Below are 18,062 nucleotides of genomic sequence, written 5' to 3'. Positions count from 1 at the left end.
TCCTTCTGTACTCCTATACTTTAAGAATGAGTCTGCTCAAAGCGTGAGAATGTAGCATGTGTCCTTAGTTTGTAAGTTTGATGCCCAACTGGGTCACACCCTACTGAAAACACATATAATCCTCCTGCAGACCAGCACCAGTCTTGGGTTATACATATTCTGTCAACACGCACTGAATTTGCTGCAGTGCTTAAACACAATGCCATTCCTCAAAACCTTTTATGTTGCGTGCCTCGGTGGATCATAAGTGTCTAAAAACACCCTCCAAGGACAACTTTGTGATACTGGTTTTTTGTCTGTAAACTTATGCGCTGCGAGTGATTCATGTGAGACTCCCTCACTTCTCCGACAGCTCAATGGCCATCATTGTTTTCCTGCAAGAAGAACATTTTATTGTAGCAAGATTTTGATTTCCTCTTGGCAGATATTGTTGACTGGATCCAATAAATGAAAATTCAACCATTTAAAAATTACAACTCACTTCATATTTTGTCAAAAGAAGAAAAAGATAAAAGTGATAAAAAGACATTTATAAAAATTTATAGGACTATTGGCATAGATCATTTAAGGTTTTAAACTCATTGTTTACCTGTGATTTTCTGCCATTTATATGCAATTATGATGTCAGATGTCTATATAAACATAGACATAGACTCAAAGCTTGAGGTGAATGTATGTAGAAATGCTCCCAGCGAGACCAAAGCCAGGGCTTCAGTCTGCTCTGAACGCTTTGTTTGTAATGTTTTTTCCTGACAAGATGACATCAACTTGTTGCGCATCCATCCATCCATAATCCTTGTTGCTGAGGTTGTTCTGGTTGTCCTGACTGACCTGTAAATGTGTATATGTCCCATTTAAAGTGTATCTGTACTTACAGTACAACTCTGAAGAATACCCCTGTGCCTTTCTTTTAAGAAATATACATTTTTATTGTGGTTTTTGGCATAAAATCTGATGTCAAAGTTAAAATAATATTGGGAGCGTACTGTATAACTGCAGCCATCTATTTCAAAGCCCTGCAGTAAATCAGCAATACGTCCCGTTGTTCCTCTGGCTGATCCTGATTCTGTCTCTGAGCCTGAACTTGTTTCTGCTTCTTTGCCTGAACCAGAAACTGTCCTCTCAGTCAGACCCAATTTTAGCTTTTCATCCAATGCCTGTCTCTGCTTCTCCACCTGAATCCATACCTGCCTCTGTACCTTTCTGTATTCTCTGTAGCTCAGCCCAGCCCTGTTTGTGTCCATCAGTCCGAGCCTGTATCAATCTCACTCTCAGAGTCTGCTTCATTTCAAGTTTCCTTGCCAGAGCCCGTCATTTTTCTCTCTTATAGCCAGTATCTCTTCACTGCCTTTTCTGAACTTTGGTTCCAGTTTGTCTCTAATCTTTCTCCAACACCCATCCCTCTAAGCCAGGTCATCCTGCGTCTAAGCTGTTTGTGGCACCCTGACTTGCCTGCAGGGATGCCGCCAGCCAAAACAGAGTGTCGTTTGCACAGTCTCCATCTTCAGCCTCTTTCTTCTCCTCGTCCAACTATGTATATTCTGAAATTTTCCATTCCTTGTTTTGCGTCACCTGTTCTCTAGTCGCCCTGCGTGAGTTTCCCTCCTCTAGAAATCACCTGACCCCGTCACCTGGCTACCCAGCTGCTCCTCATTCAGTTAGTCCCGCTTTTTACTGTATATGGAGACCAGTATTCAGCGAGTCTTTGCCAGGTTGTCTATGTTGCCAAGCGTTTGTAGCGTTCCAGCCTTTGCTGTCACCTGCACCTGATTACTTGCCTTCCTGCCTCGATTCTTTTGGAGTTTGTTTGCCGGATTTTACCGCCTGCCCATAGCCAACGTGAATGACAGTCAAAATATCTGAAGCACTTTTTCAGCATAATCCAGTACTAACACTAATTACAACCTCATTAATGACGAAAGGGTTGAATCAACTCCTCTCTGACACAGTGTCAACAAAAATTAAACATTATAAGAGTGTTTATTAAAGGGCTATGGCATTGGATTGCATTAGACTGTATAAGTGTATTTGATAAAAAATGTAACTTTCTCTCTTTGATGTGAAGAAAGAAAGTTTTTTTTTGTATTTATAGGTTCATTAAGCACAAAGTGAAGCAGATTTGTCAGTTCAAATGTTGGTGGATGGATGAGTTAATCTGATAAAAATCACAAAAAAATCAACATAAAATCAATGATAAGTATAATAAAAACAACATTTTATAACCAGGATTATCATGTCAAAGATTGTCCAGTGGTACTGTGGTGTTCAAGAGCACAAGACTAGTGTATAAATGAATTTAAAGAGGATAGAAAAACTCTACATTTCTTTATATGAAAGTATCACTGATGATTACTGCTTCTCTGCTCTTGAAGTACCACAGTTTCTCACTTTTGTTCCAATGATGAATACCTAAAAAAGCGTTTTCTATCCCTGCACACAAATGCTTTTGAAATCCCGAATAATGAAAACAGCTTCAGTTCAGCCAAACAGCATCCACAGAAAGCTACAGTATAACTTCATTGTGCCTGCTTTCTGCAGCACTATTGTCAAGGTGGATTAATCTTCCCACACGGCGCCTGCACCTTTCCACCTTCCCCAGCCAAGTGGTGCCTATTGAGTCTTTTTCTCAGCGAGGCAGATGTGTTTGTTCATTCCCCGAAGCTCTGTCACCACACAGAGGGAGGCACATACCGAACAGACAAGCAGGGTGCAGCAATGCAGTAGCACGACCACTCCTGGCTAGGTTCTGAAGATGAAAATGTGTGTGCTCGCCATGTGGAACGGGGTTTATTATTTTATTTATATGTGTAATATCTGGGTGAGTCATTTAATTTTGGATGACACAGCCTGAGTAGTTTTCCCACATAAGAGCAGGGTGCAGTGAAGTCGGTTACCTTGGTGAGGAGTTGGGAGATGTGCCTGCAGCTCTTCAACACTGTGGCTGATCCTTCTTGTTACTCTCTTGCGAAAATTAAAAAATGATCCGCTGACAAAAAAAAAAAAAAGCCAAAAATGAATGATCGCAGTCAGTGCCAACAATTTTCTGTGACTGCTTCACAATAAAAGCCATCCCCTGTTGCGCCAGTTGAATGGTTCTAATATGAAGCAGCGGCGGTACGATCAGTTTGCACTAGCATTATTAGTATCTAATGCTTTGATACAGCACTAGGAGAGTAAACAGTAAACAGTGAAGCTGTTATCAATTAGACAGAATTATGCTGGATTACATGCTGCATTGTCTCCTCTGAATCATTAAAGTGTGTGAAAGCAATTTGAGTTCAGCGCAGGAATGGCGGATTTCACCACGAACAATGAAATCTAACCTCTCGCTGAAAAACATGTCGGCCGTAAACAGAATCAAAAACAGATTTGTTTTCATGAAATCACGTCAAAAACACGTCAGCCCCATGCATGTGGTTCTGTTTTTACACAGCTTTACTATTTTAATGAGATGAAAGCAATAAACCTATCGGCCTGCGTTCATCACAATCAAAGGGTATTTCTCCAGGCAACCTGTTTTCTCTTTACTGCACAGTGAGCGATCGAGGAGTGAAGTTGATTTGCAGGTCCGCTTAAGCGCTGTTTTAATTAGCCTCTCTCTCTCTCTCTCTCTCTCTCTCTCTCTGTGTGTGTGTCTCTCTCTGTCCTCCAGATGGACCCGGTGCAGAAAGCCGTCCTCCATCACACCCTCGGCCTCCCTCCCACCGCCAAGAGGAAGCACGTCTCCTGCAGCGTTTGCCAGCTGAGGTTCAACTCACAGGTGAGCAAGTTTTCTTCTGAAGATGAATGTAAGTTCAAAAGTCACGAGCACTTCAGAGCCAGAGATACACAAAGAAAATAAACAGGAAATACTCCCCAACCACATTACAACCTCCAAAGACTCTGATGTCAGCCATGTTTTCTTTCACACAGTTGTTGTTCTGTTAGAGCTGGACATGTTTTATAAATATAGAGAACCAATATGTATTTTTAGCCACGCTGAGTGGATTTCATGCATCGTCATGAAATTTTGCACAGACATCAACGGCCCCAAGAGGATGAATCCTACTGACTTTTCCTCTATCACCACCATGAAGTTAATATCTTTGATTTTGTGAAATATCGTGACAACTTTTTGATGGCTTGCCATGGAATTTACTACAGATATTGGAAGATCTCTAGTCCAGATGATGAATTAAAAAAGTCTGGTAATCCCCTGACCGTTCATCTAGCACCACCATCAGGTCAAAGATGTAATTTGTCCATTATCTGGTGAGCTTGGTACACATTATACCTGCATTTTGCTCAAAGCACAATTGTGCCTAACAGGATGCTAGCATGGCTGTAGGTTCTGTAGGTAGCTGTATACTCCTTCAGACATACTTGTTGGACATTGGAGAAGCCCATCAAACCCCCCTCCCCCTGCACCTTTCCAACGGTGGATAAGGGGGGTTGTGCACAGCCATTTCTTTAATTCTCCAAAATGAACAAGCCAACATTCACAACCACTTAACACAATGATTGGTTGGCTGTGGGGAGGTGAGAAAGGAATCAGGATTTCAACCTCTCTCTCTAGCTCTCCTTTTTTAGAAACAAAACTATTTATGGCCCTGTTTACACCTGGGATTAATATGCTTCTTGGGTGATCCGACCACAAATGGTCAGCTCTAAGTGCGTCTGTTCACACCTGGCATTAACACGCGTCTCCACATGCGTCTTGAGTGACCACTTGTGATCGGATTGCACTTCCCGGCTCTATATGCAATATGCATAAACACGTACATCATTTCCATTTGCAAAGACCAAATTTGTTAGTTTTTAACTGGTGGGAGGAGCAGTGGGTCCGTGTATCCTCCATCCAAGGCTGTGTTCAACTTCTTTGATAACAGGATAAACAAATATACAATGCATTGTGTGCCTCCTCACGAAAATCAAATGCCCCTCCTTTTGATTTGCTGTAGCGCCGCATCGGAACATATACATATATATATATATATATACATATACATATATAGAGTTATATGCAGCGATCTCCCCATTGAGAGACGCTGTGTGCATTTACGCACAGTGTAGGAGGCACAGCAGCGTAACTTCATTGATTATTTAAATCAGAATAGATTAGTGTTCTGTTCTTGTACACGTCCAAAAGGTCAGCTGTTACACACATACACACACAATCCAGGTTCATACAGTGAAACTGTTTGGAGTAAAGCAGTCATCCTCCTGATGGATCCTGAGCTCATTTTGTGCAAAACTAAAAACTGTAGTTATTAACTTGACAGGACAGAGGAAACTATCCAACAACGTTTAGCTTCTGACAAGACAAGTGAAAAACAAGTTATTTTCTGGTTTTGGTTTAATTTCTATTCCAATTGTCAGTTTGATGAGGTAAGCGGGTTAGGGGAAGGGGAAAAACAGGACAAAACAGGAGGTGGATTACGTTTTTTTAATTCACATGAAAAATGGAAAAACAAAGTAATGCATTTCTTTATCCTGTTATTAAACAAGTTGAACACAGCTTTGGAGCAGGAGACAGCAATTCAATTCCTGTGCCTAGTCTGCAGAAATAGAGGACGTCAGTTGAGTAGGCGGTCCTTAATCTGGCCCTGGACACATTGCGTTTACACTGCTAAATGAATGTAGCCACATGTGGCCCAGACCACCTCTGAATGTGGTCTGAGTGATCGGATGTCAACGCGTCCTAAATGCGCCTTGGGTGCGTTCACACCTGTACTTAGAGCTGTCCACTTGTGATCGGATCACTCGAGACGGATGTTAATGCCTGGTGTCACTTTTCATGTGAACAAGCAAGTGCAACACTATGACTGCGATGACATGAGAGACTGTCCCCATATTTAAATGATATCGCATCTCCCCCCGTCCCCTTCCCTTCTAAGCTTTGCACTCCACCTTTGAGTGAAGCTGTTTGGAACAACTATTAGCACATTTGATTTCCAACGTGATTGGATAACACGTCGCAAGACCCAGTTCTGAGTGACCATAAACCAACCCATAGTCTGGTTTGTCAATATGTAATGTAAATTTCATGTAAAATGTCTATAGATCATCATCAGTCCACATGTTTGACTTCTAATATAGAATTCTTCAGCAATAATAATGTGCAGGTGTATCTTCTGCACTACGGAGCAGCATTGGACGAATGGTGAAATGTTTTTGAATGAGGAGGTTGTGATTCCTCGTCTTCGTGTGTGTGACGCTCAGTCTTTGTTTTTAGTCTGAAACTGCTGTCGTCAAGCAGTAGAACATTTACATCTGAATAGCATTTGAATCGTCTGACTAATACATTTTAAATTAGGTGAGGTCAGATGAGTGAAATTGATTTGTAGGCGGCGGCAAACATGAACAAAGAACAATTTAAGAGGTTTTAGTGAATACCAAACCAGATATTCCGACACTTTTGTTACACACCAGCTGTAAAATTATGTTATTAACATGCAAGTGGGTATGCAAATGACCAACATTATACAATATACTGAGATAATGACAGAACAATGTATGAAGAATATGAAAAGAATTGAATAAAAGTTGATAAAGGTTTATAGGAAGAGCCATTAAATTATTCTCTTCGTTGTTGACTCGCTGCCGAGTATTTAATTTAATTTAATTTGTTCTGTAGCCGAGAGGGGACAGAAAATAGTGAGTCACAGACAGATTTAACTCCAGAGAGGAGCTGAAAAGCAGTACATGCATTCAGTCAACTGTAGGAGTGTGAATCAGACAAAAAATTGATATAAATCACACATTGTTAGCCGCTAAATTTCTATATAACTGCAAAGTTGTTTATTTGTGAGCTAACAGTCTGACGGTTATTGGATGGCTTGCGATGAACTTTTCTACAAATATTCAAGATCTCTTGAGGATAAATTATACTATATTTTATAGATGTGTGGAAAAATCATAACTTTAACGTTCTGTCACAGTGCAGTATGTGATGGAAAAGCAGCAGTTATATGGTGGGTTTTATTAGCTTTATAAAATGGGATCCATCTTGGACAATTTGTTGGTCCAGAGGAAAGAGTCTCATCCATTTCACCAACTCAGAGCAACACCAAAAGATATGCAGTCATAGAAGAAATTGACCTTGTAGGACTTTTTCACCTCTTAAGCCGCAAGATTTAAACAAGTCAGGAACAAAGTGATCCTATGTGTGGCCTTGTTTATGTTCCCGTCATACCTCAAGAGCCATTTGGCTAAATTAGGAGATGGTAAGGTTGAGACCAGGGCTAATGGGGAGCTTAACCAATTTAACCAAAACCAAATAGTCAATTTTCATGACTTCAGAGTAACTTTATAATGAAGTTCTCAATAAAAGTTTTCAATAAAAGCAGATATGGCAAACAACACAATCGATATAAATGTAGTTGAGGTGGAAGAAGATAATTGGAGAGGTTGTTTGAAAAGCCTGCTGAGCAATTTTTTTCTGGTTGTTTTTCTGCTTTAATACATAATTGTCATAATTGTCACAAAACGTGAATCTTCAAAACATGTATTTCTCCTCTTTGGCCTCTTATTTTAATTTCTTTTAACGCTATTCAGTAAGTTGGCTGCATAACTGATGTTTAGGTATCAGTAACAATATGGGAAAACGTCCATCCTCAGTTCTAATATTGTAAGTTTGATTGTGTTTCCTCCTCAACTCTACTATTCTGCACTTGTAGTTTCCTTGTAGATTTTTTTTAGCCATGTTGGCATCACTTTCACCACTTTAGTTCAGACTCAAATGTCTGGATGGATTGCCATGAATACATTTATGTCCTCCTCAGATGTAATGAATTGTAATAGCTTTAGTGATCCTGTAATTTTTCATTCAGTTCCATCATCAGGTCAATGTTTTAATTTGTTGAATACTTAGATTTATGACCAAATACCTGCAAAACTAATGTGCATACTCATGAGGCTCAGCTGCACTTTGTGTTAAGTGGTAATCAGCAAGCATGTTAGCATGTGAACACGATAAACTAGGATGGAGAAAATCCTTTTAATTATCAGCATGTTAGTCACTGTGAGCTTTCCGCCATGTTGGTGTTTAGTTAAAAGCACTAATGTGCCTAAGTACAGCCTCACAGCTGCTAGAGTGACTCTACTCTTAAGTGCAACTCTAATACACTTGAATTCATTATATAGTTGTTCTCATTTACATCATTTTCTGTTTCTGTTGCCAGATAGTGGAAGAGGTATAAAACTGTGGCTCATAAACACTACATTTTAACCATCAGTCCCTCCCAAGCTGCTGGACATAAGATCATTATTTTAAAATTGAGATGTTGTCTGAAAAACTCCAGATTAATTACAACTGTGCTGTGGGTTTGGCTATACTGGCTATACTGGTATTTAAAGTGATCGATCACAGAAAGTTATAGGCGACTAAAGGTTGTCTTCAGTTCAATGGAATTCAATTTGTTTTAAGTACAATATATAAAAGTATTAGAAGATAAAAAAACAACATTACATGCTACATCTAAGGGACGTGTAAACAAAAGTTGTAGCGGTTCAGTCGCTGCAGACTCAGATCATGACTGGACAGTTTATGTCATTGTTTTGCAAAACCACATTTTTACCTGTACAAACTAAAACACCAAGCTAGCATTTTAAGATGTATCCAATCTGAAGACTGTTTTAGAAAAGCTCAGCTTTGGGGGAAAAAACGCTGTTTTAGTCTGGACAGGGGACTGAAAGGGAACTGGCTTGAATTGAACTGGCTTAATGTGGACGTACTCACAGTAAAATCCCTGAGTGGCTTCACCCAACCGTGGTCGTTGATATTCCTCAAATGACTGATTACAATTAAAAACTTCTTATAATTTCAGCACATCACTGACCTGTCTGTAGAAACTCATTCAAACTGAAATAAGGCACCGTTAGCTTAACAACGATACAAACAACAGATGTGAGTGACTCAAGTAGTCAGCGGGTGTTTTGTCTTGAGTTGTTTCATGTCTGAAAATGGTTCTGTGTGTTTGTGAAAGCCCCTTCTTAGCATGCCATATTGTAATTCAGGGAATGTTCTTTACATTTATCTGAGCCCACGCTCATGATAGCTTGATTATGAAAGGATTTCTCTTCTTTATCTTTATGATTATGACACTAAGTTTCAATATAATGCGTCATATTAGCAAAGTAGATTACAGGATGGAGATGGTATTACGATCTCTGAGTTCACTGCAACGCATTACTGCTCTCATTAGCTCATATCTGTGCTCTCCAGTTCATTCAAATAAAATGCACTGCATTAATACAAACTTGCTAAATTTAACCGATGGACCAGCAGATGGGTTTCGATTTCCCAGCACCTAATTTCCATACTATTTTGAAAGTAATCAAAAAATTTGAAAAGAAAATCATTGCCACCGCTGCATGTTGTTAAATCAGTAGTATCCCTAAATAGCAGTGTCATTCCTCTTTCATTAAGGAAGTAATCAATTCATGTCTAACACTGAATATGTCGGTGATTACTCAGAATGAGGTTATTATTCTTTACTCATGGAAATCTATCTCAGTATATATTTACTGTCTAGCTGTTAATTTTAACGCTTCATTAGGGAGATAGAGCCTGTGTTTACCTGCCAATCAACAAGTAGGTGCAGAGAAAGAAGGTCTGAAATACCCCAGAGGATGTTTTTTTTTTTCTTCTTTTTTTTATAGAAGCAGACAGTCTTAATTTGCTCCAGGGACAGTTTATCATAATGTGAGACTGATAGTGCAGCTTGGACCGAGAGATGATACAGAGAAGGAAGCTGGATCCGTCTGTGCCGTTCTGCCAAATACTGATCCGAGCTGCTCTCTAGGAGAGCAGAGGGTCTGTTTGTAAACCCGTTAATAGTCTGAGATCATAAAGAGAAAAGGGCTTCTCTGTTCTGAAAGATTTTTAAGACATTTCTGTTTTACTAGATGCAGTCCTGTTTATGAGTTGAGATCATAAACTGGATTCAAGTCTAATTTGTTGACAACAAATGAGTCACTGGATAATCCGACCTGCTGCCTTAACAGGACACATGTTATTATCTGTTTACATTTAATGCATTTCTAATGTTTCCTTTATCTCCTTCCTGTGACTCATGTACATTTAACTTGTTTACTTTGAAGACCCGCGGTTATTTACAGGCTGATAATGTCTTTCTGTAAATTATCTTGAAATAGACATGAAGAAATGTAAACATCACTTCTCATTTTAGTCTAATTTCCTCCACAGGAACTTTTCAAGAAACCCAGAACATTACCTCCCTCAGGGTTAAAACGGAGTTACTCATAGTTCATTGAATCTTTTTAAATTGACTGATTAATCGACTAATTGTTGCAGCTCTATACAAAACAGCACAAGACACAGTGATACAATAAAAGTATCACACAGCAGTGAAGCCTATGTGATCCCAAACAATGAGAATATAAAGCCAATGTCAACAAAACACCAGGGGCAATCTGTAATATGATAGTATATGTGATAGAAATGCAGACAAGACTGTGCAAAAGCAACGTTTAGTCCCCGATACCTGTAGTACCTGGATTATTTGGTCAAAAAGGAGCATCATCTCTTATATTCCAAAGGATTTGGGGAGCAATCTCAAACTATTTTCCCTCCATGCCATCCCATTGTCTGAAGTGTTACAAAGGAAGGCTGTGAGATAGCATCCGGAGGTGTTGCCATTAGCTTGAACAAGTGGAAGAACAACTTTTTTACCCCCTCCAGGTCAGTTTTCATTGTGCTCTGCTTTCAACAAGGTTACCTTTCACCTACTGAACACACCCTGTTTAAAACTTCCCACCCACTCCACCAGCAGCTGCCTTATATTTAAGCAGTAGCACTCAGAGGCTCATACACAATCTGTATAACCTTTAGCTTGACTCTGTGGTTGAACAATGATGACAAGCAAGGTCATCAAGAACTTGTTTTTAACCTTCAATTTTTTGTTTTTTGTGGGTGGAAGCATTATTCTTGGTTTATCCTTGCATGCCAGAAACAACCAAGTCGACTACCAGATCACTGATGAGCTTCTCCCAGCCATAAGCCTCCTGATATTTGTATCTGCAGTGACTCTCATTTTTGGCTTCCTGGGCTGCTGTGGAGCGATCGGAGACAACCGCTGCCTCCTGGCCCTGTTCTTCGTGGGCCTGCTCGCAATGTTTCTCACGATGTTGGCCGTGGGAGCTTTGGGCGCCATATCAAGAACTCCAGCCGCCCAGGAGGTGGTGAAAGAACAAATGAAACAGCTGCTTCCGCTGAGCGAACAGCCAAAGGAAGTCCAGGAGTCGTTTCAGAAGGTGGAAAAGACCGGATTCTGTTGTGGGTTGTTTGTTGGACATTTTGACTGGGGGAACAGCTCGGTAGTGCCCGATTCTTGTAACTGCACCGACACCTCCAGGAACTGCACAGTTTTGGACAGTCGTGAGATATACTCGACACCGTGCATGACGTACATTATGACATGGTTGGATCGAGTATCGACCTCACTCATGGGGACTGCGTTTGCCTTCGGCATCTTGATGATACTGGGCATGATTTTCTCATTAGTCTTGCTTTGTCAGCTTAGGAGAAGTAAGAAAAGCATCATTTGAAATACGAGGCCTGAAGCTCGCAGGTGTTCAGTGAAATACGGATCATCATGTCAGTCTTAATTGTGTCTTTTCTGAGAATTTTGAGATGTTTTTTTGTAGAGAATACATTGTTGCTGATGACTAGGTAACATAATAAATACATGCAATACATGTGTAGAAAAATATCTGAATTTTTCATCTTTGCCTCAGACATTTATTCTTAGACATTTTTTCATCCTTCAACATTTCACCACCAGTTCTGAAACAACCCCAACAGCAACAATCTGTGCAGGAATCATTAGATTTTGATGTAACTTTATTGATGGCTGGCTGCAGGCTGGTGCCAGAAGGAAATACATTTTAAAAATGTGTTTATTCCTGTTTGGTTCAGACATCAGTCTGACTCACACAATGAATCAGACTGAGGTGTAGCTCCTTCTCATGATACCTGATCTTGACCCCCCCCCCCCCCCCCCCTCTCACCCCCTCCCCACGGCAGACATTGAGGCTCCTACACCGGGTGTTATGGGTTAAAACAATGACCAGTGATTCTTAGGGTTGGGATTGTTTACTTGCTCTTTACTGATCCACAGGAATGTGGGTGGATGAGTTTTTGCATGTGTGAAACAGTGATGTTAGGAACAGCTAGGAAGATCTCCAACCCGTTTTCATTAAAAGATGAACAACCCCATAAAATCTGCATTACTAAACGTTTTAATTTACATTATCTGCTGCCCTTGAAGACACCGTTCTTCTGTAATTTGCATCCTTATCATACTACTGGCTGCACAAAGTTGATATACAGTATAGTCTGTGAATCTAGGTCATAAAGATTTATGACTGACTAAAAATGGTGCTTAAACACAGAACTGCAAATAAAAACGGGAGACAACTCCAGCTTGATAAATAAAAAACAGGAAAAAGTAAACTATTCCACAAATAAAAAACGACATCATTATACCAGTGTTGGGCTTGTGAGATATCTTTATTTGAACATCAAGTTAGGAAACAGTTGTTGAAAGCCAAATGTGAGCAGAAAACATAAACAGCTGTAACACTTGTAAACTTTCCTCTGATCTTTTGGTTCAGAGTAACCCTGACCACCAGAAACGGTCTGTTGTTTATGGAAGAAATTGGTCATAGTCTAATTTAAATCACATTGAGTTAATTAAATTATGAAGCCAGAACAGCATGTTCCTGAACCTCCCTTGTCTCGATACCTAAAATTGCACCCCCACCCTCCCACCCCACCCCGCCTTTTCAGCAAAACAAGTCAGTGTGATTTCGTAATTAGGTTTCCAATCATGTGATATTTCAGGGTTTTCCCCCAAAATTTCCAGATTTCTGGACAGATCTTTCATTCATTTGAACTCAATTCAAGTTCATATTTGTTTTCTGACATTCTTTATTTCATCCTCCTCTCCTGCCTATACTCAGATAAGACATACATATAGATTTAAGGAAATGCAAATTGCTTTACTTCAACATAAAAGGGAGGACGGTTTATAGACCGATTCTAAAATAAGGCCGTCACTGATTATCACGGCGTGTAGCTCACATTTACATAAACTACAAGATACACAGTTGTAATAATCTGATGAATGAATGAGGTGAACAACAGCAAATACTTGAATTTTCAACAGTTTGCAATCTTAGACACTATTTCTGGGGCCAGGTTGAACACGCTCTCCCTCCTCATGTATTAACATAGCTTTGTCTATCAGTTAAAACAGTAGACTGTATATAAATATCTGGTTGCAAAGCTCTGGTATTGGCAATATTTTGGCTTCACTTATGCATACTGGGATGGTTGTCCATCATATAGAGTCTATGGTTAAAACTGACAAGAACAAAAGTCAAAATTTAGGAGATTTTTGAGTTTTTTTCTGTGTTGCTCCTTACTGCAAGAGAAAAATAATATATAAATAAAAATGGGCACATTCACTATGTATCCTTATTAATTTAACAGATTTTATTTCATGTAAAAAAAAAACAATGTTAATTGTGATCAATTCATTAGTGTTGTTTTTTCTGCTTGTTTTTTTCGGCCCATTGGAGACGACATGTAACAAGCTGTAAATAACACTGACATATTATCCCCCTTTTCAAGTTGTTATTGCTTATTTACACAATTAGCAGACACAAAGCATTATTATAATTAATTTAGAGTCATGTTTCTGGTCACCTAATGAATGTAAGTCCAATATTTACTCTCCTTTTAGCTCTATTATCTCAGCTAGCTAGTGTGAGCTAACTAATGTCGGATACATAGCTGTTGCTAGAACAGTCCATAGTGGAACTGCAGAGTCTGTGATAATTATCTGTGAGTTTATTACTAAAAGTGACACCTTTCACATTACACATAATCATTTAATCCATTGTTAACATGAATATATTGACCGTTGCAGTTTTAGGGAGGCAGAATAAGATGCACATTCAATATCTCTTTCTGCGTACTGACCTTGTGCTGCTGTGGACCTTTTGTTAATATGACTACAGCTTGGCTGTGTTAAAGTTTATGGAAATGGGTTTTTTTTTTCTCCAAAAATTTACAAAGGAAGAAGCTCTACAGACAAAAGTCTGAAATCATTTTAGTGTTCTTTATGTCTTAATTCAGCTTTGTTACCTCTGAGTGAAGTAAACCAGACAACACGTTGTTTTCGACTTAGTGCCAGGAATAATCAAAGCCATATTTTCATCATTTAACCGATGCTCTCATTCAGCTTAACTTACAGTGGCCAAAGGATTCTTGCTCTGGGGGCACATTGCTAATGATGGATACACTGGGAATTTAACTGTGACCGTTCTGTTTCAACCCTCCGACTCTGGTTTGTTTGATATCTTTTCCCCCTCACAGAGCGCTCACATAGCATCTGGAAAGAAAACAAATGATTTCCCTTCTAGTTTTAATCATGCATGTCAGACTTGGAATTCAGGCAATTCCTCCACTTCATTGCTCTGATGAAAGATGAATGATTGCTGTAGTCGTATTAAACACGTATCCATCTCACCTGTGTCTCATGACCAAAAAAAAAAAAAAAAAAAAAGTAATGACTTTTGTACCTGGAGACTGATGAACGTAGGTTAAAATTAATAGTTTCATGTCAGAATAAGATGGGCACTCTGTTTGAAAAAGTGGCACCTCATCCAAAAATGGTTTCTAAGATGAAGAAAAAATATTTCTGGCACTTCAGCAGTTTCATAACCTTTGCCAACAAAATTATTGAACTATGAATTTCTGGTAACTTTATTCCAGCTCATGTAATGAAGCCTCTTGTCTTGTTTTATTTAACTTGGCACGTTGCTGTTAACTGTTGTCAAATAAATTAGACTAATGTAAGCACGCCCGAAATGCCATGCGAGTTTTCATATGAGATCACAATGTTATTTTCTTAAAATTAAAACAATCTGACCTGTTCTAAAACAATAGGACATTAATTACTGGAAAAGAATAAAAAAGAAACAGGAACAATGTTTTACTTATATGGTAATGATGGTGTACTACCAGGAATGGTCTCTTTGTCCCAGCAGTCTTTAGTGAATATCCCCACTGTGGCCCATAAATAAAGATGCTTACAAATATCTTCTGGGGATGTGTGGTTGGCGTACTTATTTATTCTGAGAGGCAACTGCATCCCTCCTGATACCTTCCTTCCTGCCACAGGCAAAGTATGCAGGGAAGTGTGCAGAGGTAAACAAGGACAGCTCAAAGTCTTTGCATATGTCCCACTTCTGTGTGCCTGGATGAATCTGTTGTGAAGGTGAATCTTAGTGGTGCTACGTGTCCGGACTTTTAACCAAATAGCCACTTCATAAATTAAACATCAAGGGTCACACGTATTTCTCAATCACTCAGATCCAGGTATTATTATTAATGAAGAAATTTACTTAATATTCAGAGTAAAGTAAGCTGGAAACAAGGAAAAATGATTGATAATGCACTGAACAAAGTCGTTCATTGCTGTAGAGCAATAAATTGATTTAAATTCCAAAGTGCTGCATCACTCAGAAATAACCTTTTAAGGGAAATAAAATGCTCTCGAAGTTTTTCACTCAACAGATCCAAAAAAAAAAAGAGCACTTGAGTTACTGTTTTTTTTAAAAAAGGTACTAGGTACTTCATTCTGTGAGAGAAGAGGTTTTTTTTTCTCTAAAACTGGTAGAAACGAAATCAAATGTTGACATTTTTTGCTGGACTGCGAGACATATCAACTGTCCCCTGCTAATTATGTTTATTCTGCTTCGTTGACTCTGTCTGTGTTCCTCTAGTTTTCATATTTCATTTCATCCTTGCCCTGTGTACAGCTGCTTCCCGGTGTTAAATCGAGCCTGTTATTTGTTCTCCTAACAGAGCCAGGCCTTGGCCCACTACAAGGGGACCAAACATGCCAAGAAGCTAAAAGCCCTGGATGCTCCGAAGAGTAAGCTCAAAGGCTCAGTGGTCACCAAGGAAACCGCGAACCAGGAGATCGCCAAGGGCATCAACACCTCGCAGGTCCCCAACGGTAACGACAGGAAAGGTTTGTGTTTTACTGCCTGCTGCAAATCCATGAATGTTGTTGTTGTCTCTATGTAGCTGCTTTCTTTTTGTTGAGAGTGAATATTGGACCCATAAACTCACCTTTGTTTGGGCATTTTAAATTTGCTCGACACAACATGCAATTACTTTAGGAGTTGGACGGACTCACTGTTGATTATATCAACCCTGTGTTGCCTGCTGACTCACTGCTCACATATTGAATGATTAGAGTTGGGAGATCTCAGCAGGACACACGGGACAGTCAGACATAGAAAGGATAAGTTACTCTGATGAAGACATACAATTTGTCAAAACATTGCATCTTATTACACAAAAGCTGTATTCATAACTATGTGCTAAACCTCAGAGGACATCCTATGCCAGCGTTTTCAACATTCTTGCTTTCTACAATATCTGCACATGGCAACTACACTGTGGTAAAAGTTAGGGAAAACTGTGGATATGGCAAATAAAGTATGGTTAGAGTTAGGCTACTAAAACACTTGGTTAAGTTTTGGTAAGAACTGTGGTAATGATTAAAGGGGATGTATCATGCACATTTCCAGGTCTGTATTTATATTCTGGAGCTCTACTGGAATATCTTTGCATGATTTACAGTTAAAAAAAACCCTCTAATTTATCTTATACTGGTCCTTTATACATCTCCTCAGTTCAGCCTCTGTTTGAAACAGGCTGTTTTAGCTCCTGTCTCTTTAAGGTCCCCCTCCGGATGGTGGTTAGCTTCCAGAAGTTGCTCCTCGGCAGACTTCCAGCAACTCTGGAGGCTACATAAACAAATAATAGTAGGATCTCACTTATTTTACTCGTTCTTTACTTGAAATGGAAACCTCTCAAATACCTCTGTGCAATCTGATCCAAAATATATAAGTGTACAACGTAAACAACCCATGGAACAACCTTAGCAACAAAGACTGGGCATGTACAATGGATCTGACGTCAGGTCAAAGGGGAATTAGAGGGAACATTGCAAATGAAGCATTCAGTGTAGGCTGACGCTCTGGCTTTGGACTTGCAGGGAGCATTTTCACATATGTTCACCTCAAGTTTGGGATCTTTGACCATGTTTAACATCTACATTCGTCATCATGACAGTATATAAATAACAAAATCACAAAAAACATGTTTTGAAAACTTTAATTGCAAGTCTGTAATGGGGCCCAAACTGTTCTCCCATCCACCATCTCAACCTCCACACCTCTACTTTCCGCCTCGCTACACAAAGGACACACTACTTCCTGCACTAGCGCTGAATGTTGGCAGTATATATAAAACGTGAAGTGCGTAATTGTCCAGTATAAACATAATTCCTTGGTATACTGGGCTGTACTTTGTGTTTCCCCATTATTCAATTTTTAATTACATTTTTGCTGGTGCACATTGTTGTGTACTCACTTAATATTCATCACGTTGCAGCCAGGTGGCTGTTTAAATGCGGTTATCTCGGCCAGGTGTCAGCCTAAAATGATTCTTATTCCTGGTGGAACTTCTGATTAAAAACATGTTTAAAAAGTAAACAAAAACTAACTACAACTCTCAGCACCTGACGGGAACCAGATGCAGATTTTTTTTGAAAGGATTTTATCTGCTGTGTTTCACATTGGTTCTGTAGAGGATAACGATTTTGGCGACCGAAAGCGCTGCTGAGGAGTGTTGCCCTCTCGGTCTCCTCCACTGTAATATTTTTTAAGCTGCCTGGTGTTAAGTCATGAAATTGGCCCAATGAAAGTCTTCCCCTTCAACTGTAACAATAGAAGTTTTTTAAAGGAATTGGAAACACATTTAGCCGCTGCGCTCTGGGATTAATTTTACCTCTACCCATGTCTTCTTCCAATGTTCCACAAGTATTTAAATTAGGAGCACATTTCTGGAGCTCATAGTGCACCGTGACCTATTTTATCGAGTATGACATATTCACACTTGAGGATTACAGATTGATCGAGGTGAAAACACAACCACTTAACAATTCATATGCCCATCCAGATATTATACTGTA

The 18,062-nt window shown here is 39.4% G+C and overlaps 2 protein-coding genes across 3 annotated transcripts in view; both read left to right on the top strand.

The window, feature by feature from the left end:
- Positions 1 to 18,062, top strand: part of znf385d (zinc finger protein 385D) — a 79,547-nt gene that overhangs the window by 35,820 nt on the left and 25,665 nt on the right. For both annotated transcript variants that reach the window (XM_044359855.1, XM_044359856.1), the window contains 2 exons: positions 3,653 to 3,760; positions 15,881 to 16,049. In XM_044359855.1, the coding sequence (XP_044215790.1) occupies positions 3,653 to 3,760; positions 15,881 to 16,049 (277 nt within the window). The remainder of the gene's footprint in view (positions 1 to 3,652; positions 3,761 to 15,880; positions 16,050 to 18,062) is intronic.
- LOC122987824 (tetraspanin-8-like) lies at positions 10,841 to 11,638 on the top strand. Its single transcript, XM_044359864.1, has one exon. It carries the CDS (start codon positions 10,855 to 10,857, stop codon positions 11,548 to 11,550), a length of 696 nt encoding a protein of 231 aa, XP_044215799.1. The 5' UTR covers positions 10,841 to 10,854; the 3' UTR covers positions 11,551 to 11,638.

Source organism: Thunnus albacares, chromosome 8 (genome assembly GCF_914725855.1).
Source record: "Thunnus albacares chromosome 8, fThuAlb1.1, whole genome shotgun sequence".
Classification (NCBI taxonomy): domain Eukaryota; kingdom Metazoa; phylum Chordata; class Actinopteri; order Scombriformes; family Scombridae; genus Thunnus; species Thunnus albacares.
This window is presented reverse-complemented; position numbering and strand designations above follow the sequence as displayed.

Coding starts and splice junctions, on each gene's coding strand:
- LOC122987824 (XM_044359864.1), top strand. CDS start 10,855: ATGATGACAAGCAAGGTCATCAAGAACTTGTTTTTAACCTTCAATTTT.